Source organism: Suncus etruscus, chromosome 10 (genome assembly GCF_024139225.1).
Source record: "Suncus etruscus isolate mSunEtr1 chromosome 10, mSunEtr1.pri.cur, whole genome shotgun sequence".
NCBI lineage: Eukaryota > Metazoa > Chordata > Mammalia > Eulipotyphla > Soricidae > Suncus > Suncus etruscus.
In genome coordinates this window covers 110,580,580-110,603,339 of record NC_064857.1, presented here as the reverse complement: position 1 = coordinate 110,603,339, position 22,760 = coordinate 110,580,580, and the positions used below count along the sequence as shown (strand labels likewise).

The following is a 22,760-nucleotide window of genomic DNA, read 5'->3' as shown; positions in this document are numbered from 1 at the left end:
AGTGCCCCTGGTTTGAATTACATTGTTTTTCAAATCTTGGAGTTTTAACACCTCATCTCTATGAATGTTGCACTTTTGGGACACAGGGTCATGGTAGCTATTATCAAATTGATTTGGGTAAACAGAGTGGCTCCCAGACCAGGAGACTGGTGGTGTCATATAAGGAAAAATGGGCTTCCAGGAAAGATAATCAACAGCTATAGGCTGAGAAGGCAAAGATGGAGCTGCAAGCCAAGGAGAATCAGCTACTCTGACAACTAGGGACAGGCAAGAGGGGCTTCACCCCCATTGAGAGAGATTCTTTAAGAGCAGTGGTTCAGGGACTCTTCACCATCAATGCAATTTTAGACAATTAGCCTCTAGGCCTGGGAGGGAATAAGCCATCCAACTTGAGACATCTCATCACAGCAACCAATGAACATGATCTAGCACCTCAACCCAGTTGTGCAGCCTAAGGGTCAACTCTGGGTTTCTCACCTCTCATCCTTCATACTGCAAGTCAGTCTAGGCTAAGATGGGTAAGTAGTAGCAAACCCCCAATGAGACAGCAATTGCTAAATCAACAGATGGTATGAAAAAAAAGTGGCTCACTGCAAATGTACACTATTCTTTGTCGTTGCTTTTTGGGACACATGGTTTACTCCTAGCTCTGTGATCAGGACCACTCCTGGTGTGACTCAAAGAACTATACATGGTGCCAGAGATCAAGCCAGGTCTGCTACATGCAGGGCAAGTGACTAACTCACTGTACTATTTCCTTGGCCCCAAGGAATGAGCATTAACCCCAGCACCAAGAAAGTTTATCACATGCACATAGAGCACGTCAGGCTCCTGAGATTGTGAGCAGAAAGGAAAACACAGATCATCAAAAGCCCAAGTGTGCACTCTAGTGCCTAAACATCACTTGGAGGTATTTCATTACAAGACCCACACACTTCAAGTTTATGAATCTGCATTTAACAATAATTTTCAATTGATGCTGAGCACTTCAGTTTATAAAGTTAGATAATGAGATTGGGTCACATTACATGGCCAAAAATTCTTAAAGCTGACTCAGAAGGCAACATGGTTTTGGAATCAAGAATATGAAAGTTGCCTGTGAATATGTGAGATGCAACACACCTGCGTGGGATAGCTCTTGTGGTGGGGAGAAGTTACTTTTTTAAGATTTAGTCTCCTTTCTGTGAAATGAGGACAATCCTAATCCATGGTTGTGAGAAATAAATGCTGACATGTGTTGAAGGTTCGACATATGGTTTCTAGATTAGTCTACACGTGGTTCTCTGGTGGCTGAAGAAGCTCTCAATGAAAAGTAGTCAAGTGGAAGGTGGGGCCTTCCTATGTACTATTTGGTACTTAGTTCACTAACATTCTGATCAGTGATGACTACAGTAGCACCCCACATTCAATCTGGAGCAAGGAGAGCCAGAATAGTTGGCAAATAGCTTCCTTTCCAGTCTTATGAGGTTCTGGTACTAAAGTTGCCTCAAGATCCTGTCAGGAAAAATGGCTCACTTCTGCCCTGTCTCACAAAACTAGGAGGACATCCTCAACATGTACTAGCTGTGTAGTACATGTATTCTTCCCACTGACTGTGTCTGAGACAAGGATCATTTTTGGACTCCTGGTAGTAGGATTCAATATATTTCCAAAATGATTTCTTTAAAACTAACTTGTCTGTGCAACTAACTTCTTTCTGTACAATTGCTCTTTGGGGCAAGAACCATCATCACTATAAAGATACCTTTTAAATGTTTACATTTAAATGTAGTCATCAGAACACATGAGTAAACAAATTAGTCTGTGTTAGGGCTCAGGAAATCAGGCAAAGGATACATACAATTTAATTTTCTTGCAGACGTCGGCCAAAACTGGGAGTGAACAAATGTTAAAATTACTTTCGGAATGTTTCTGGAAAGAAAAAAATAACAGTTATTTAGTTCCAGGAGTAGTTCTCTAGTCTTTCAGTCCTATTGGCTCCATAGCATGGATCTATGGACCCTATTTATCCCAGAATCTGGTGCACTTCACTGGACCAAATTTGCTCTGTGTTCCTGCTCCCACACTCCATGTTCATCCCATCTTTTATTTTATTTTATTTTTTTGTTTTTTTTTTTGGGGGGGGGCCACACCCTGTGACGCTCAGGGGTTACTCCTGGCTATGCGCTCAGAAGTTGCTCCTGGCTTCTTGGGGGACCATATGGGACGCCGGGGGATTGAACTGCGGTCCGTCCTAGGCTAGCGCAGGCAAGGCAGGCACCTTACCTCCAGCGCCACCGCCCGGCCCCTCCCATCTTTTATTTTTTTTTTTTTATATAGTTCCGTAGGCTGAAGATTCCCCATTCTCCTCCACCTAACTATCTTCTCCTTCACCCTTTTCCATCCTTATTGAAAGGATCTGTGCCACCACGCTCCTTTCCTTTACTCTCGTCACATGATTCAGAAAATGATTTGAAAATGATAAACAAATTTCATCCTGTTATGAGATAAAGGCTAATAGAAGACACATTACTAGAACTTGGGAAGAAGGCAGAAGGAACTCTTCACCCTTTTCCTGGGCTTAGGTTGAGGACAAGAGCTGAAGTTTCTCAAACTGCAGAAGCAAAGTTCACATTAGACTCTCTATGGGGGAGAGAGAGCAAAAGAGAGAGAGAGAGAGAGCGAGAGAGTCTTCTCATGGCTGTAGTTTATTTTAAGGGCCTTGGGTGATTATTTTTCACCTTGAAAAGAGAGAATTGACAAACTTGTAAAATTATTCATGGATATTTAAGGATCTCCTTGATGTCTATTTAGCTTTCTAGGATTAAAGGAAGTCCTGATTTGGAGACATGGAAACAGAGGAGCAGGGATCCAGCTTTTAGAACACCTTGGTGGTCTGCCATGGTCCAGACATTAGCAGGTCTTTCTCAGACACACAGGAAACAGGAGAAGAACCCAAATAAGGAAGAAGCAGCAGGAAGGAAGAGACATATCTTCTAAGATTTACAATTCCAAGTACAATATTCAAAGTTGCTATCTGGTACAAGGAATTCAAAAGATAATATGATGGGAAGGTTAGTTGCCTTGCATGCGACTTACCTGGGTCCAATTATTAGCATCCCAGATGGTCCCTCAAACACTCCAGGACTGAAACCTCCTGTGAAGACCCAGGAGTAAGCCCTGAGCACTGCTGGGTGTGGCACAAAACCAATCTAAACCAAACCAAACCAATTTGCTACAGAGCAGTGTGAAAATTCAGAGAGGGTTCTGTCATCTGTTAGCTGGCTGCTAAGACAACTGCATGCTTCTTAAAGTTTGAGAACTACTTTGTGGATCTCAGGAAGTAAATTCCAAGTGTGATCACTAGTTAAAGCTCTGTTATTGCTTGGTTTTTAAAAATGCAGCATCTCATGTCCCCTGTCAGGCCTATTGAATCAGAATTTGCATAGTAACAAGGGCCCAGGTGTCTTAGAGCATGGCAAAAGCAGAAAAACACAGAGGTTGACAGAGACAGACTCCACACAGTACTGTGAGTTGGAAGGGTATCTCTGGCATCTTGGGAAATTGCAAGTGTACAGGCTGGGTGGAGTCTTTAGAACACTGAGGAAAGAGTGAGCAGGAAAGAGACATTTCTCTGATCCTCAGATGTTGCCCTTCATTCTACCTTAAGGCTAGGGAATTCTTGACATTGTTAAGCAAAGGGAATAATCATATTTTGGAAAGGTAACTGTGGGGATGAGAGTGACCTGAAGTTGGTGAGAGTGGTAGACAGACTTACAGGCCTGAGACCAGGATTTCTAGCTTCACACACTATTGCCATTTTGTGCTGAATGATTATTGTGGGGGGATCTCCTATGTATTATTGGACGTTTAACATTTAATTTGGTGACTATATATACCAATATCAACATTTTAAAATGTTTCCAATTATACAAAATGTTCCTATAGGAGAGACAATCTGTCATCCCATTGGAAAGTTTGCATGTAGGAGGAGCTGGTGGCAACAAGGAGGGGGTTTGCTAGGCTGAGTCCAGAAACCTGACAACTAAACATAACTGCCAAGCTAAGTCAGATAATAGCCAGAGAAAATACTCAAATAAGGGACTAATGCAAAAGATTCAGAAAAGTTCAGTTCTGTACTTGTACACAACACATGAGAAAGAGACCAGAATCAGCAGTACCCATCAAAGAAATGAAGGTCACAACTGAGACAAGATATTCTCAAGCAAGCAACTGGGACTGAAAACCAGTGAATCCCTGAAAAACAGTGGGTATTAGACACCCAAAGGCAAGCCCATCCATCAGATTACAGTTCAGAGAAGCCATCTTGAAGCTGGGACTGACAAGTGCATATATTCCCCAGAGTTCTGAAGATCAGAACTGTTGTTGAACAGCTATAATTGGACACAGTTATGATCACAATCCCTAGCCATTTGTCAAGCCAGTTGGACTAAGACATGATCTCAACTGCTAAACGTCAGCTATCATGAACCTGGGGCAGTATTCAGCTAGTCTTTGGTGCTATAATGTTCTAGGGCACAGACATCACAAATCTCCTGGCATCATCCAGTGCATATAGACTGAGCCCATAGGTACCCAAGCACTTTTGAAAGCATTGATTAATTCTCACATCTGTGGCTGCCAGAAATAAGTAGAGTAAGACACCAGAATGATAGTGATGACCCCTGCTCAAAATATCTGGAATTCAAGTTTCCTAGGATTAATAAAGAATAAAGAAATTCAGCCATATCAACACATAGGGACAAAAAGAAGTCCAGGAAAGTCCTTAGATACATCATAACTTTTGATATTGTCCAAGAATGTGTAATACTTTGATTAGCTTTATGCAGAAGGCCTTGGCTTAATTTACCTAAAGACAATGCAGATATTTCACAATTGTAATAATTAATTCAGCAAAAATAAAAAAGTATATGAGTAACCTTGTAATTACTACACAGAGATAAAATAGAATATAATTTTATACTTGCACAGTAGTTTGCTTTTAAAATTGAGCTAAAGGCTGTAGCTCTCTTTGGCACTTATTGTACAGAATCGGAGGTGAGATGAAACAATAGGGAATGTAGCTTGCCCAGGATTCTCTTCCAACACTGCTTCCTCTTTAGAGCCTTTGATTATATGGTGTTTTTATCATCAGTACAGAAAACAAAGAGAAACAGAGAGCATAGCAGAAGTCCTTGCCAGCCTCTTCCTTTATTTTAGACTTTGCTGGGCAAAGTGTGGATTTCTGGGGTTTCTGTTATAGTGTCTCCCCTTTCATTTTTGATCCAGTGACTTGAGCACTTCCTCTTTTATTTTTCCCTGTGAGTCTTATCAATATGTTGCCTATTTTGTTTATTCTCTAGAAAAAACAGCTTCTGATTTCATTGGTTATTTGTATTGTTTTCTTGGTTTCTATATTGTTGATTTCTGCTCAGGTTTTTCTTTTCCGTTACTGGTGTTTGGGTTCCTTTGCTGTCAGTTCTCCAGATATTTAAGGCATGTGTTTAAGTGGTTGATTTTATGTTTTTCTTCTTTTTTTATGTATGCCTATATCACTATGTGTTTTCCCTTAATTGTTTCTTTCGCTGTCTCCCATGAATTTTTGTAGTTTGGCTCTGCATTATCATTAGTCTCAAAGAATTTTTATATTTATTTCTTGATTTAATTTTTAATCCAGCTGTTATTAGCAGTATGTTTTTCAGTGTCCAGGAGTTAGATTTCTCTATCTCTGTGGCATTATGTTATGATATGATGCTTGGTATAATTATATGTTTGTGAATTTTTGTAAGTTAGGCTTATATCCTAAAATGTGATCTATCTTAAATACACAAATAAATCTAAATACACAATGTTCCATGTTTATTTAGCTTTTAGAGGATGGAAGGTTGTGTACAAATCCATCAATACCAGCTTTCCTAGCTTCTAATTTAGGGCTGACCCAATATTTGTTGAACAAATGCTGATTTGTACTTCTTGGTCAATTGTTCTCCTGATCAATAATTACATTTTTTGGTTAAATACATTTTGAGCTAAGCATGGCTGTTCTTATCCCCTAACCTCCCATCTCTACACAAAGTGACATATATAATTGTTTTCCATCCTTTTACTCTGAGTCTGTGACTATCGTGAGATTTTATATGTGTTTCCTGTAAAGCAGGCTTTGTTTCCTAATCCAACTCTCCACTCTGTGCCTTTTGATGGGAAAATTTAATCCACTGACATTCAAGGAAACTATTGACAGAAAGGGCTGTAGTGTCATTTTACTGTAGAGGGTTGTTTCTTTTACAATTGGTTATTTGGTTTATGTAAGTGGCCTTTTGTAGGGAGCCAGATTCTCCCTCACAGTCTTAGTGTAAGTACAGCCATTTTGTAGCAAACTGCCATTTTCTAACAGGCCTGTTCTTTAATTGAGCTATCCATGTGTACGTGCCAACTGGCCATGAGTTGACGCAGATCAGAAGAACCATAAGGTCACACTCTTCTGGCTCAGGAAACTCAGACATATAGATAGAGCATTTGGTGTGATAATAGAATGTTCCTCAGAAAACTTGTATTAAATTAACAGGCACAGGCCAAACCTTTTGAACTGCTTGATTACAAATAAATACATGCTTGACAAATGTTTGCATTGTCTCCTCCTCCCTTTGTGTAAAAACTATATAAGTCATGACATGTCAAAAATAAATAGACACCATAATCAGAATCCTTGGTGGTCCACTTTTTCCCACCCATTTCCTTTTCAGGTGCAGACCCTTTCCACAACCCTGAATAAACTGAAGCTGCTGGCTGGCACAGCCTTTCAGTAATTCATTTAGTCAGTTTGGTTACCATGAATGCTGTCAGTTCTTTTTATCTGAGAACATTTTTATCCCTCACTCTCATACAAAAAGAGGTTTTTCTGACTCTAGGTTGAAAGCTCCTTTCATTCAGTAATTTGAAGATGTCATTCAACTCTTTTCTTGTGTGAGCCATTGCATATGGAAAATCTGTTTGATGACTATGTCCTTTCCTTAGTGTTTTAAGAAGTTTGTCTCTCTCTTTAGTTTTTTGCCATTTGGGTTACTATATTTCTTGGTGTTGTCCTGTTTGATTGCATTTTGTTTGGTACTTTTTTTGGCATCTTGAATTTGCACAGTATGGGGAAGCTTTCTTTGCTTTTATCTCTCTCACCACTTGGTCTTCCCCTTTCTTCTTTTCCTCAACTTATGGTATTCCTACAATTCGAGATTATTTCTCTTGTCTTTGTTCTTAAGTACCTTACATTTTTTCCCATTTTCCCCCATCCTTTTGTCCCTTCTTTTAATTTTCTTATCAATGCTGGCTTGTAATTTATTTTCAAGTTCATCTGTAATAGTCTCCCCATTGTGTGATTCTGCTACTATGGCTTGTTAATGTGTTCTTTAGCTCCTTCATTTTCATTTGTATGGATTCTCTCATCTTCTGAAAAAAGCTCTTCTTTGAGTTGGTTGAATTTTTCATCTTTGATTGCTCAATTTTGCTGGCTAGTTCTTTCTTAACTTCTGATGCCAAATGCATTGAGGGTTGATTTAGGTCCTCATCAACCTTGTTCAAGTATTTTGATGTATTTGAAGATTTGCCTAGTTTCTCTCCTTATTTGTACTGCACTTGAGCTCCTTAGTTTCCCATTGTCTTTTGCATTTTTGTGGATGTTAATGGCTAAGTTTCATGTATTCTATTATTCGAGAAATTATCTGTCAAATTATTTCTACCAAATGGTGCTAATAATATACCTGTATTTCAAGTTATTTTTCTATAACCATGCAGGGTTATTTGTATATGCTAAGAAAATTGTTGGCTAGTTACTCTGTTGGGTTAATTGAATTGAGAAGAGGCATACTACCTGATAGATAGTAGTGCCTGGAAATAGGGGGTATATATTAGAATGTCCTCACATGCACATGCTAGCATTCATGTAGTTTTGAATTCAGAGGTCAGGTAGACTTCAAATATGGTGACTTTCTAGCCCAGGCACTTGGGTGTAGGTCAACAGCACAGTTAACGGGCTTGGGGTCCCACATTGGTAGACTGGAGCACCAAGAAAATATTTTTAAAATGTTTATGGACATATTTTGTGGTATTTAGGCTATCTGATAAGTGCTTGAGTCCATGCTGAATGCTATGCAGATCTAGGCCTCATAGTTGTGATACCTGTGTTTGTAGTTGAGCAATGTCCGTGGTCTTATAAATTCAGTAATGGGTTTAAAATATTGCACCAGGAAACATGTAATCCCAACTTAAAAAAAAGTCTTAAATCTGGTCTCTTCTTGAGTATAGGAGTCATACAGCATCTTTACTTTCAAATCTTTGCAACCAACTTCTTGCATTTTGAGCTTTCCTACACAGCAAGATGTGAAAAGAATACAAAACAGCATGTAAAGGTTAAATAAAGGATAACTGGGCAAATGGGATAGATGACAGTTTAAAGGGGGAGCATAATTATACTTTCCTATATAGTTCCCTCAAAATTGAATTTTGCACGGTGAAGTAAGTTTCAACCCTGGTTTTATATTATTTTACTTGAATTTAATTGGCTGGTACAGAATTTGAACATTAACAATGTTTAAAGACTTCTCGGGTGATTTTCTTTTTGAGGTAACTGACCAGATAATGCAGTGCACAAAAGCTCAATTCCCAACAGCACCTGAACATAAATACTGTGCTCTAAAATTTGTACCGTATGGTGTGTGTGTGTGTGTGTGTGTGTGTGTGTGTGTGTGTGTTTCAGAGCAATTGACATAAATAAATGAATGGAACTTGGAAGTAGTCAAATCTGGGTTAAATTATTGTATTTCTTTATTTTTCTTTTTGTTTGCTTTGGGAACTACATTCAGAAATGCTCCGGACTTTCTCTTGAGAGGGTTTGAGAAACCATATGGGGGTCAGGGAATCTCACTTGCGTCAGCCACATGAAAGGTAAATATTCAACCCAATGTACTATCAAAATGGTCCCCAAATGATGGGTTTCTTAATAACTAGCTAAACAGATTAAGTGAATTACTTCATCTCTCACTAATCCTCAGTCCTTTTAGCACTAAAATGGGTTTAATATAAAAACCATGCCTTCTGCTTTGTAGGCTTTTCTTCTGTATGAGACCAACAGATCCAATAACTATATCCTATAACTATAACTATAAGGGTCTAGAGTACCCTTAGATACACAGATATTTTATAAATCCATCAAAATTTCCAGTCCTTAGCCAACCCAGGAGCCACTGACAGCTTCACTAAAACATTGATCTCCCTGGAACATTGTCTCCCCCTCCCCCCAATATTTCATTCCATTCCATTTTCCCAGTCTGGTTTCTCAGTGATAGGCTGTTCTGAAAGGATATGTAGCTTACTGTGAGATTCTCTGTCTCCCTTCTAAGTTTGCACTTCTATTAGTCAGTACAAAGTGCTATTTGCAGTCAATACCCTCTGAACAGTTTTTGGAGACAATATTTGCATCTTCTGATTATGTTTTCCTTGATAACTTTTATTTGGAATGCAAATAAATTGGAAGATGTTTCTGAAATGCTTTAGATTGTTGAATTTTTATGAAAATTTTTTTCTCACAAAGAATTATTATAATGCTAGTCTATGCATTATGCTTTCAAGTCTGGTGACAAAAATGAAAAATTGTAAATTCCAATTAGCCTTTGAGTTAATGCCAAATAGTGCTAGTGAAGTAAACAGTGCCCTGACAATAAGTTTTTAGAAGCATGCTGAGAAGAAGAAAAGAATGGAATTCTTGATTTTGCTGAGTTCTGTAGCTCAGGGATTTCACGAGGTTTGTTCAATGACTAAATTATTTAAGATGAACTGGCTTGACTTAACCTTTAATTGTTCGCTGAATTAAATGATTGGTGATGCAGGCGTTGTGATTAATTGATGGTACAAAAATGCCTGCATATTACCATTTCAATATTAGACAGTCTTATACATCAAAATCAATATGCTCTTCAGACATAAGGTTGCCAGATGATATGTTGCCTTAGATATACTTAAACTAAAATTGTTCATTATTTATTATCTGAAGATCTAATTTTAGTAGACAAACTCTATTTTTATTTACTAAATCTGGCACATTGAGCCAGGAGAGTTTTTATCTCCTCTATTTTCATGTTGCCAAATCAATAATACCTAATGCATCGCATTATGCTGAATAATGAGTTGAACTAATAGGGCAAGCCAAGGCCAACAGCCCTTCCTCCTGCTCCTTTCATCACAAAAAAACACCTTCTTACTACCCAGGCCTTAGAATTGAAGAAGATGATGCTATCTACAAGTAGATTTATGTTAAGATCTATTTTTCTGTTACTATTTCAGTTGGGTTTGTTTTGCAACTGAGCTAAGTCAGATATTTGACTCCACAGTATTTATTTTGAAGTATATATTTTACTATTGAGTGAAAATTGTATCATTAGAGGACAAATTCGAAATAGAAATAAATATTATGATGATTTTAGTTAGGATTTTTTAGTGCTGGAAAATATGAGACATGAAACAAGGTGCTTTACACACACCAACTCTCAGACCTTAGTGTTTTGGGAAAGAAACACTGGTATTGTCCTTTACTTACAAATAAGTAAAACATGAGCTCAACCCAAGATCATACTTTGCAGAATGGAGAGAAGGAAGATAGAGCTTACTCCTAAATAGTCTACTGAAGAGTACCACTTCTCAACTCTGAGTCCCAGAAGATGTCATAACCAGGAGACTATTTTGGTTATCACAAGAAGAAGGCATGATAGAGCTACTGACATATGCTGGGTGGCTTTTGCCAAAGGTGCTGCTAACAGTTCTAAAGTGTGAGGACACAGAGTCAAAGACTATCTAGCTCCCAAAATCAGTTGCACAATTCTGGTGTAGAGAAAAGGAACGAGAAAAATGATTGAAGTAGCTCAGCTTCCCCCTTTGAAACAACCTGACTATGAGCTCTGATGAGACATGGCTTTGGGGTAGAAGAGCAAGACTCAGGAGAGGTGGCTATGCCCAGGAAGACACTGACACTCTCTCTGCCACTTGCTTACCAAAGGTGGGGATTTCTTGACAATCCATCTTGCTTTTTTCAGTGCAGATTTCCATGGCTCCTATAAAAGCAGAATTAGACAATATTACATCTTTTCTATGTGTTTTCCAAAGTAGGAATAAAGTCCATAAATTTGCAACGAAGAAATTATTCCCTAAAGTTTGTGATAAAATAATGCACAAGCAGGCAAATTTATGTTAATAATTTTCTTTATTAAGGGATTTAAACTGTGCTAGATGTCATGCTAAATACTTCCTAAATATTGTCTTATTTGATCTTTACAACAGTGCTGAGAGATATGACCTTTTTACAGATGAGGAAATTGAGATGCATAAAAGCTCAGAAATTAGTGATGGCAGAGTCAGTATCTAACATAAATCCAGTCGAAAGCCTGCCCCCCCCTGCTGTGCTGCACTGACCTCTTGAAGTAATCTGTCCTTGTATCTATAAACCCCAGCATAAGAATCACCTATATAAGCAGTGCTACTTTAGGACAGAAGAGTCACTCTTCCCATGCAAGGTCAAATTTCCTCTTTCATTCAGCTGCTCTTCTTGAGCAGACCTCCCCTGTTTTCTTTCAACCATGCCTGAAACATCTGACTTACCTTTTGAGTTTATACTGCAGGTCCACTGACTTGACTAATCATTACCAGTAGTTATTGCTATGACACTCAAAAGACACACTCATGTGTCTTTGTGGGAATGTTTTGAGAAAACTAACCCAAGGGGATGAATGAGGTCAGAAAGAGAGGAACATTATTTGCAGCCACCTCTGAGCATTTTCCCTACACAGTGCTCTTGCATGATATCACCCCATTTCTATTTGGCTCTGATAGAGCAAGGTAATGGCTCACATGCCTAGGTTCAGATTTTAATTCTGTGCTTACTTCCATGGAAGTACTGTACTTCCATGAGCAAGTTACACTCCATGACCTTCAGTTTCCTCAGAATTTAACCAATAGGAGAGTCCCATTTTTTATCACCTGTGATATCAGAATATGTCTACAGTACTAAAAAGGATGCTATATCTAAACTCAACATTTTCAGGCTAAGCTTCAAATTCAGGGACTGTCCCAATAACCCAATTCTCAATAAAGGTTAGTTTGATGAGAAAACTTTTTGTTTTTATTGTTTTGGGGCCACACCCAGTGACGCTCAGGGGTTACTCCTAGCTATGTTCTCCGAAATTGCTCCTGGTTTGGGGGACCATATGGGACACTGGGGGGTCGAACTGCAATCCACCCTAGGTTAGCGCATGCAAGGAAAACACCCTACCACTTGCGCCACCGCTCTGGCCCAGAGAAAACTTTTTTTTCCAGCTAGCTCTATGTTGCTCTTCACGGAAATCAGTAGGAAAGCTGTGTTTGGGAGAGAGTGCCATAATTCTCCAGATAACTGAGAACATAAAAGTGCATTTTAGCAAAAATAATGGGGGCTTCTCAGAACAGTTTTATTTTTTAATGGGATCCTCGCTATTAGGGCTAATAGATGTTCAGCACTTGAGTCCCAAATTGAATTTGTCACCTGTTCTTCATTCTGTGAAGGCATGACCATGTTGAATAAATAAAGGAGTGATTAATTGCTCAAAGGAGGTTGAGCACAAGTCAATTTTTTTTTTGGGTTTTTTGGGTCGCACCCGTTTGATGCTCAGGGGTTATTCCTGGCTAAGCGCTCAGAAATTGCCCCTGGCTTGGGGGACCATATGGGACGCTGGGGATCAAACCGCGGTCCTTCCTTGGCTAGCGCTTGCAAGGCAGACACCTTACTTCTAGCGCCACCTCTCCGGCCCCTAATTTTTTGGAGGAGTTTTAGGAAAGAGAATGATAGACCCAGTAGAAAGGCAGTATGGGATATAGTGGGAAAAAATCAACAAAATAAAAGCCTCACCAAGAATACTTTACTCAACCAGACTCATACACACGTCACAGATAAACAACAGCAGAGAAGAGTTCACTATGACAGTGATAATTGGAAATGATTATTATGGACAAGAACTGGGTGATGAAAGGAGAAAATGAACATGCACGATGCCCATTCAGTATCTACAATATTGCAGATAAATTAATATGCATGATACACCTTCAGTAACTACAATATTGCAAATCACAATGGTGCCTAAAAGATAAAAAGAGAAAGTGATATATAGAGAAAAGAAAAGTGTCTGCATAGAGGCAAGCACGGGGAGGTAAATTGGGGACACTGGTAAATTGGGGACACTGGAGGCTGGAAATGTGCACTGGCAGAGGTTTGATCCCAGCTGTGAATTTCTGGATTTCTGGGTTTACTTCTGGGCTCTGTGATCCGGGAACATTCCTTGTAGTGCTTAGAGACTGCATGTGATGCTGGGATCAAACCTCTGCCAGCCACCAGTAAGGCAAGCACATTAATCCCTGTGTTCTCTCCAGCCCTTATACTGATTTTCTCTACTAAAAAATGAGAAAGTTCCAACATAACTGTGGCATTGGAACTTCAGTTCCAATCACTAGCAGTCCACAAAAGGGGGATAGGATGATCATCAAAGCATTTTAGTATATATTTACAGAGGCTTGTAAAAAATTTTGATCTAGAATATTTGTCCATTCTGTGTTTAAACAAAGTTCATTTTAGAACTATATACAAGAGGCAGATGCTCAACAAAAGATGAGAGAATAAAGAAGTTGTGGTGTAAGTACATAATGAAATACTAATAACCTGTGAAAAGTGATATATGTTTGCCTTTTGATAAAACATACTATATTTTTTGTATCATAGGTACACTTTCCCTCCCCCAAAGTGTGTCTTGTGTAGTGAATGCCATCTGTAACTGAATGAAGCCTGAGTGAAGGGGAGGAGAACATCAAAAGCCAGGTGCGTTTTATGGTCTGGGGTGTCTTATAGAGCAAAAATATGGTAAATGACTCTAGCAGGTATCGTGCTAGAGAAGGCAGGAGAGACAAATATTCTACTGCTTTCCTCACTAGGGGTGCACAAAGCCACAAAACAAGGAAACAGTTACTGTCCTATAAAAAATAAATCTAAAGGCTAATAACAAAACTGAGATTACCTTATTTTATTCGTGCTTTCCAGAAACAATTGAATGCCTATATTGTGCCACGACTTGTATTATATGATAGAAGAATTAATGACCATAATCCTCTGATCAAGAATTTTATAATCTCAAAGTGGTAATTACTATTTTACCTATATTACACTTGATCTTAGCCCAAAGGCAGAGAAGCAATGTTTTATCTATACTAAGAGGTAGTAAGCTGAAGCTTAGAGTGGATACTTGCCTAAAGTAACAGAGCCAATAAGTTTAATATTCCAGATTCAAATAATACCTACTCAATATAAATATTTATGTTTTTAATACTGGTCTAGGAAGTTTAATGACATATAAGAAAATAATTTTACTTAAGTGACAAAAAAATTGGGAAACTGGAATTAATTGTATTTCTGGATTTGCTACAATACACACTAGAATAGTCAAAGACAAGAGTATTTTGGAACTCCTGCTTAGAAAGGTATTTACCAACATTCAAGAATTTTAGCCAAAATCCATTGCACTGTATTGACTAGGATGAGATATTAAGTCAAAGTTAGAGAGTATAGGTAATCTTTACGAAGGCAGTATAATTTCTCTTTACATTTTAAGAGTTGCTGAATTGGATAAGACACTATCTAATTGGTAATTCTTGGGTTCTGTGATGTGAAAGAATTAAATTCTGTTCCATTGAGGAATGAGACAGTGGCGGGGGGGGAAGTTCTACTTCTAGGCATGAGTTTCTATAGTGAACATGTGTGTGTGTGTGCGTGTGTACGCGCGCGTGTGTGTGTGAAAGACATCTATCAATTATAAGAACAGTATATTTAAAAATTACAGAAAATGGCTTTTGTTCACTTTACATATTTGACAGCAGTGACAGATTTCATTTCCTCCAAGTATAAAGCTCTTGGGAAGTGAAACGTCAATTTTAGACCTGTTTTTTGTTTGTTTGCTTATTTGTTCATGCTTATTTGTTCATGCATGTATGAAGGGGATTTGAGTGAAGGGAGAATACTTATCTACATTACATCTTTACTGGAAGTTTATATAGATTGTTTACTGGTTTAAACTGCTTTAGGTGGAACAATTATCTCTGCTAATATTTTACTTGCATTCAGATTAATCAATTTGTGTTATGCAACTAGTAAATTTATTTACATAATTATTATTCAATAGCTTCCTAATGTCACTGTATTGAATAATCACAGATCTAGTAACTTTACTAATTTTGAACAGTGCCAATGCCCAGTTCAATCTTCATGTTACAATACTCTGATAGAAATTTGTGACTTTAAGATATATAAAAAACATAAAGTCACTTCATTCCACTCTTTTGTCTAGGAACAAAAATTTAAAAATAAACAAAAAGTAAAAGTGAAAGATAACTACCTTTAAATGCATTCATTCACTTTACTGCCAAATATCTTTTCTTCATACATATTTTATCATTATCTAAATCTCCTTCTTTCATTCTCTTTGGATAATTCTGCATCATGAAGTTATTAGAACCACTAAATACACTTAGTCACATTATCACAGTCTTATTCTTCAGGCAACACCTTCAGAAAAGAGCTAATTTTAAACAGGACTATTCCCACTCTACTCTTTTTCCCACATTTTATTCATTAATTTTACTACCATCACCATCATCATTACATACCACTTCACCAATTTTATAGAGTTTGTTCATCTTTAATGTGTTATATTTTATATCAGGCAGTGCATGTATTAAGTAATCTCTATATTTTATATCAGTTGATGAGGTTAGAACTAATTGTACTTTTAAAATATCATTTGTTATTTGTTTTGGAAAATACTCAGTGATGCTCAGGACTTACTTTTGGCTCTGTGCTGAATGATCACTTCTGGTGGTAATCTGGGGACCATATGCAGTGCCTGGTACAGACCTGGGGCAGCTGTATGTAACCCCTACGCTATCTCTCTAGTCCCTAAATCAATAGCTTTTAATCCTACTTCTTTTTTTTTTTATAATATCTTTATTTAAACACCTTGATTACAAACATGATTGTGGTTAGGTTTCGGTCATGTAAAGAAAACTCCCCTTCACCAGTGCAACATTCCCATTCCCAATGTCCCAAATCCTACTTCTTAAATGAGAAATCCAAAGTACAGTGCTATTTAATGAAATATCTAAGAGTCCACAAATAATACTTTCACTCACTTTATTTTGACTATTTCTTTACCAATGTCGAGGCACAACTTATAAGATTGTTAATGCTAGATGCTGAAGGCTATTCTAGACAGAAAGCAACTATTAAAAAAACTGAAAAAAAAAATAGAAAGAAAACAAAATAATGGAAGAAACAAGAAAGAAGGAAAAGTTCAATAGTATGTATATTTGTGAAAATTATTGTATATCCAATAAACATTAAAACAATAGTTTATTTTTCTAATTTTCTTTTTTTTAATTTCCTGATGTAAAAAAAAGAGTTAGGTAAATGTGTTTAGCCAACTGTGGACTGGTATATCATAAATATATTTCAGACTCACAGGCTGGTTGTTCTCAGCTGATGGCATCTAGCATTGCATCATTTGCTTTAGAATTTCTTTTTTGTTTTCCTCATCTAAAAACTATGTGTGTCATATGGTCAGGTGTATCTTATAGAGTGAAAATATGGTATGCTGTCTTAGAAAGTGGCAGGAAATTGGATGTCTTCTCCTGGAGTTTATGATCTGGCTGCATGGTTAGATTTTTTTAAAATAGGGAGATGAAGGGCACTGGTGGTGGGAATGTTGCACTGGTAAAGGGGTGGTGGTGGTGTTTTTTGTTTTTTTTTAATATAACTAAAACCCAACTACAAACATGCTTATAATCATGGTGCTTAAATAAAAATATTTATAAAACAAAAACTCGAAAGAAGCTAAAAAATTATATAGATTTACCTGACTATGAAAATTTGGACTTAAATTTATAATAAGGTATTTAAGGACAGCATTGTAGAAAAGGAAGAAATTCTTGGAGGACATAGTTTAACTTGAGGCATTTGGATGCAGTTCTTAAAGTAAAAGACTTTCTAAGCTGAACTTTGATCTGAGCAACTAAGTGTAAATAAAAGTCAACCAAAGATGCTGGAATACTAATGAATAAAACTTTCACATTTGATGGATCTCTTAGAGCTCTTCAAATCTAAGATCATTAGCTCTTCTGAGATACAAGGGATGAAAGAAGATGTTCTTAAGAGGTGAATCATAATTTTTAAAACGTCTCAAAAGCAGGCAGGAAGCATGTTGTATCGACACCTTCATTGGCATCATTGCATTTCTTCTACTTATTAGAAATCAAGGATAACCTGGCATTTGTATTATTTCTATCTTTTCAAGATTCTTGAGATCTTTGAGTACAATGACTCCAAATATGTCTTTAAATAAGTATTACTATGTAAATTCTGCAAGATTCCTTTATAATTTTTAGACAAATGACTGAATAGCAGACAATATATCCAGTTCAATTTTCCATGCTTAGTTTTTTGTTGTTGTTGTTGTTTTAGCTGGCATACCATTTGCTCACACAGTGATTCTGGGAAGGCAAGCAGAAATTTGGCCTCCAAATCCTGGTTATCTGTTTTTGATTAGGTGATTTGTGCTTGGAATCATTGAAGTGCAAAGTAAGCCGGACATTTCAGCCACTCCTTCCTCTGGCTTATGAGCCTAACAGGGCTGGTGTCTGCCTCTCCAATTTTTTCACTTTTGGGCCCTACTCTTTTCAGAAACCAAATGGTAAAATTTAGAACATTCAAAAACAACTGTGTGTAAGAGGAGAGTTAGAGAGTGACTACATATACCCAGATGTAAAATAAATTCCATGAGTTTAAGATCACTCCAGGTACCTTATCTCCAACCCTTTCCGGATGGGTTTGAAGAAGCAGGGTAGCATTGAAAGATTAATAAACTAAGCCAGTCAGGAAAGAATCATGGAGTTCATCTGTGCCTGGTGGTATCTCTGAGCACCAAGCAGAACTCACTCTTTATTAAACAATTCCCAATTCACCAGGAGGGGGAAGGTCTCCAGAGAGAGACAAAAGTACCTATCAGGTGGGCTTTAACATATCAAAGGAGAGATTTACAGGAAAGAGGAAGTTGGGGGAAACCTTTATTTTAGGTTAATTGCTGAGTGTCATCTTATACCCAGAAAAAGACAAAGTTTCAGAAAAGAGAAGATCTTAAGTTTAAACTTCAAACTGATCCTTGGACACAGAGATACCTACAACAATTAGACAACAAACACCACAAAAATATTAATAAAATTGAACTTGTGATGCATCTTGTGATGCTTACAGGCATTTTATAAAGTGACTTATCATGTCCATAATTATGCTGTCAAATCTTTCATATTAATTAGTCTGTGTTTCTTGTATCAGTCAGCCTAGTTAAAATGTGTGAGGGAGTGAATAGAATGATAGTTAATCTTGAGAACTAAAAGAAAAAGGCAAGAGACAGAAACTAGGGTCAAAAGGAAGACTGTTCAAATGTTTGTTATTAAAAGCCCTATTAATAACTTGGTTTTGACCTAAGCTATTTTTCTTTCTAAACATCATACTTAGTGCTCAAATGTAGTAAAGAGAAAAAGTCTCTTAAACAGGGCTATTGAGCATGACACTACAAATATAGCATAGAAACAATTGGGAAAACCATAAACGTCTTACAATAGGTGCTTTCCTACAGATATTCAACTGTATTAACAACATGTAGGTGAACTTGTTAGCTTTTGAGAAGTATTAATTGGCTAACTTCCCTCAATCTTTTATATTTGTTTTGAATTTCTTTCTATTTTTATTTATTGATTAATAATCGTGTTTACAAAAGATTTTCATACTGGGGTTTCAGTCATAGAATGTACATCGCCCTTGATCAGTGCAATCTCCCGTTTCCTTTTCCTTTCCCCAATCCTGCCTATCTCTCAGGCAGGCATTCTGCTTTTCTTCTTTAATATCATTGTCATGGTAATTGTCAATGCGGTTAGTGCTCTAGCTGCAATCATCGCTCTTTGTGGCAAGCTTCATGTTATGAGCTGGTTTTCCCAGCATTCAGTTCTATTGTCTCTGGATATTATTGCCATATGATTTTTTTTACTCTATCCTGCAGATGAGTGAGACTATTCTAAGTCTATACCTCTTCTTCTGATTCATTTTACTCAGCATAATAGTCTCCATGTCTATTCATGTACAAGCATTGTTGTTTTGACTTGCATCTCCCTGTTGATTAGTGATGTGGAGCATTTTCTCATGTGCCTCTGGTCATTTGTATTTCTTCTTTGAGGAATTGTCTGTTCATTTCTTATACCCATTTTTTGATGAGAGATGTTTTTATTTTTTAAGTTGTTAGTACCTTGTATAACTTGAATATTAGCCCCTTATCAGTTGGGTTTGGAGTGAACAGTTTCCTTCATTTCATAAGTAGCCTTTGTATCCTATTCACTGTTTCCTTTGAGGTGCAGAAGCTTCTCAATTTAATGTAGTTCCATTTGTTATCTTTACTTTGACTTGTTTGGACAGTGGTGCTTCTTCCTTGAAGATGCCTTTAGTCTCAATGTCCTGGAGTGTTTTTGCTTACATTTCTTCTATTTACCTCAGTTTCAGGTTTGATATTAAGGTCTTTAATCAATTTTGATTTGACTTTTGTCCAGAGTGTTAGAGGTCTGTGTTTGCCTTTTTCTAATGGTTGACCAGTTGCTCCAGCAGCACTGGTTGAAGAGGCTTTCCTTGCTTCATTTTGTGATTTTTGCCTCATTATCAAAGATAGGTTGATTGTATGTCTGGGGCTCATTTTCTAAATACTCAAGACTATACCCTTGATCTGAGGGTCTGCCTTTATTTCAATATTTGTTGTTTTAATGACTTTTTTTTGTAAAAGAATTAAAAATTGAGGGGCTGGAGCGATAGCACAGTGGTAAGGCATTTGCCTTGCATGCAACCAACACAGGATGGACCTGGTTCAAATCCTGACATCCCATATGATTCCCCATTCCTGCCAGGAGCGACTTCTGAGCACAGAGCCAGGAGTAACTCCAAAAATAAAAAAAAAGAATTTAAAATTTATTTCCTCAGTAGTGATAGGTCTGTTTGGATATGCCAGATCATATTAGTTTTACCTTGGGCAGTTATAGGAGTCCAAGAACTTATCCATTTCTTCCATGTTTTGTGGCAGAGAGTTTCTCAAAGTAACCGCGAATTACCCTTTGAGTATCTGTAGTGTCTTATATCCCCCCTTTTCATGTCTAATTTGTTTTACTAAGTTTCTCTCTCTTTGTGAGTTTGGTTAATGGCTTGTCAATCAGCTTTTACTCTGTTGGCGAGGCTTACCCGTGAGATTTTCATTTCGATTACCAAGTTTTTAAGTCCTGATATTTTGTTTGGAGTTTTCTTTTTTTTTTTTTTTTTTTTTTTTTATTTAAACACCTTGATTACATACATGATTGTGTTTGGGTTTCAGTCATAAAAGGAACACCACCCATCACCAGTGCAACATTCCCATCACCCAAGTCCCAAATCACCCTCCTCCCCACCCAACCCCCGCCTGTACCCTAAACAGGCTCTACATTTCCCTCATACATTCTCAATATTAGGACAGTTCAAAATGTAGTTATTTCTCTAACTAAACTCATCACTCTTTGTGGTGAGCTTCCTGAGGTGAGCTGGAACTTCCAGCTCTTTTCTCTTTTGTGTCTGAAAATTATTATTACAAGGGTGTCTTTCATTTTTCTTAAAACCCATAGATGAGTGAGACCATTCTGCGTTTTTCTCTCTCTCTCTGACTTATTTCACTCAGCATAATAGATTCCATGTACATCCATGTATAGGAAAATTTCATGACTTCATCTCTCCTGACAGCTGCATAATATTCCATTGTGTATATGTACCACAGTTTCTTTAGCCATTCATCTGTTGAAGGGCATCTTGGTTGTTTCCAGAGTCTTGCTATGGTAAATAGAGCTGCAATGAATATAGGTGTAAGGAAGGGGTTTTTGTATTGTATTTTTGTGTTCCTAGGGTATATTCCTAGGAGTGGTATAGCTGGATCGTATGGGAGCTCGATTTCCAGTTTTTGGAGGAATCTCCATATCGCTTTCCATAAAGGTTGAACTAGACAGCATTCCCACCAGCAGTGGATAAGAGTTCCTTTCTCTCCACATCCCCGCCAACACTGTTTATTCTCATTCTTTGTGATGTGTGCCATTCTCTGGGGTGTGAGGTGGTATCTCATCGTTGTTTTGATTTGCATCTCCCTGATGATTAGTGATGTGGAACATTTTTTCATGTGTCTTTTGGCCATGCGTATTTCTTCTTTGTCAAAGTGTCTGTTCATTTCTTCTCCCCATTTTTTGATGGGGTTAGATGTTTTTTTCTTGTAAAGTTCTGTCAGTGCCTTGTATATTTTGGAGATTAGCCCCTTAGCTGATGGGTATTGGGTGAATAGTTTCTCCCACTCAGTGGGTGGCTCTTGTATCCTGGGCACTATTTCCTTTGAGGTGCAGAAGCTTCTCAGCTTAATATATTCCCATCTGTTAATCTCTGCTTTCACTTGCTTGGAGAGTGCAGTTTCCTCCTTGAAGATGCCTGTAATGTCCTGTAGTGTTTTGCCTATGTGCTGTTCTATATATCTTATGGTTTTGGGGCTGATATCGAGGTCTTTAATCCATTTGGATTTTACCTTTGTACATGATGTTAGCTGGGGGTCTAAGTTTAATTTTTTGCAAGTGGCTATCCAATTGTGCCAACACCACTTGTTGAAGAGGCTTTCCCTGCTCCATTTAGGATTTCCTGCTCCTTTATCAAAAATTAGATGGTTGTATCTCTGGGGAACATTTTCTGAGTATTCAAGCCTATTCCACTGATCTGAGGACCTATCCTTATTCCAATACCATGCTGTTTTGATAACTGTTGCTTTGTAGTACAGTTTAAAGTTGGGAAAAGTAATTCCTCCCATATTCTTTTTCCCAATGATTGCTTTAGCTATTCGAGGGTGTTTATTGTTCCAAATGAATTTCAAAAGTGTCTGATCCACTTCTTTGAAGAATGTCATGGGTATCTTTAGAGGGATGGCATTAAATCTGTATAATGCCTTGGGGAGTATTGACATTTTGATGATGTTAATCCTGCCAATCCATGAGCAGGGTATGTGTTTCCATTTCCGTGTGTCCTCTCTTATTTCTTGGAGCAGAGTTTTATAGTTTTCTTTGTATAGGTCCTTCACATATTTAGTCAAGTTGATTCCAAGATATTTGAGTTTGTGTGGTACTATTGTGAATGGGGTTGTTTTCTTAATGTCCATTTCTTCTTTATTACTGTTGGTGTATAGAAAGGCCATTGATTTTTGTGTGTTAATTTTGTAGCCTGACACCTTGCTATATGAGTCTATTGTTTCTAGAAGCTTTTTGATAGAGTCTTTAGGGTTTTCTAAGTAGAGTATCATGTCATCTGCAAACAGTGAGAGCTTGACTTCTTCCTTTCCTATCTGGATTCCCTTGATATCCTTTTCTTGCCTAATCACTATAGCAAGTACTTCCAGTGCTATGTTGAATAGGAGTGGTGAGAGAGGACAGCCTTGTCTTGTGCCAGAATTTAGAGGGAAGGCTTTCAGTTTTTCTCCATTGAGGATAATATTTGCCACTGGCTTGTGGTAGATGGCCTTCACTATATTGAGAAAGGTTCCCTCCATTCCCATCTTGCTGAGAGTTTTGATCAAGAATGGGTGTTGGACCTTATC

At 37.6% G+C, this 22,760-nt stretch overlaps 1 protein-coding gene across 1 annotated transcript in view; it reads right to left on the bottom strand.

The window, feature by feature from the left end:
• The window catches only part of AOAH (acyloxyacyl hydrolase), a 280,216-nt gene that overhangs the window by 180,071 nt on the left and 77,385 nt on the right, over nucleotides 1–22,760 (bottom strand). The window contains exons 5-6 of the mRNA XM_049781733.1: nucleotides 11,013–11,072; nucleotides 1,841–1,911 (exon numbers count right to left, since the gene is read on the bottom strand). Of these exons, the coding sequence (XP_049637690.1) occupies nucleotides 1,841–1,911; nucleotides 11,013–11,072 (131 nt within the window). The remainder of the gene's footprint in view (nucleotides 1–1,840; nucleotides 1,912–11,012; nucleotides 11,073–22,760) is intronic.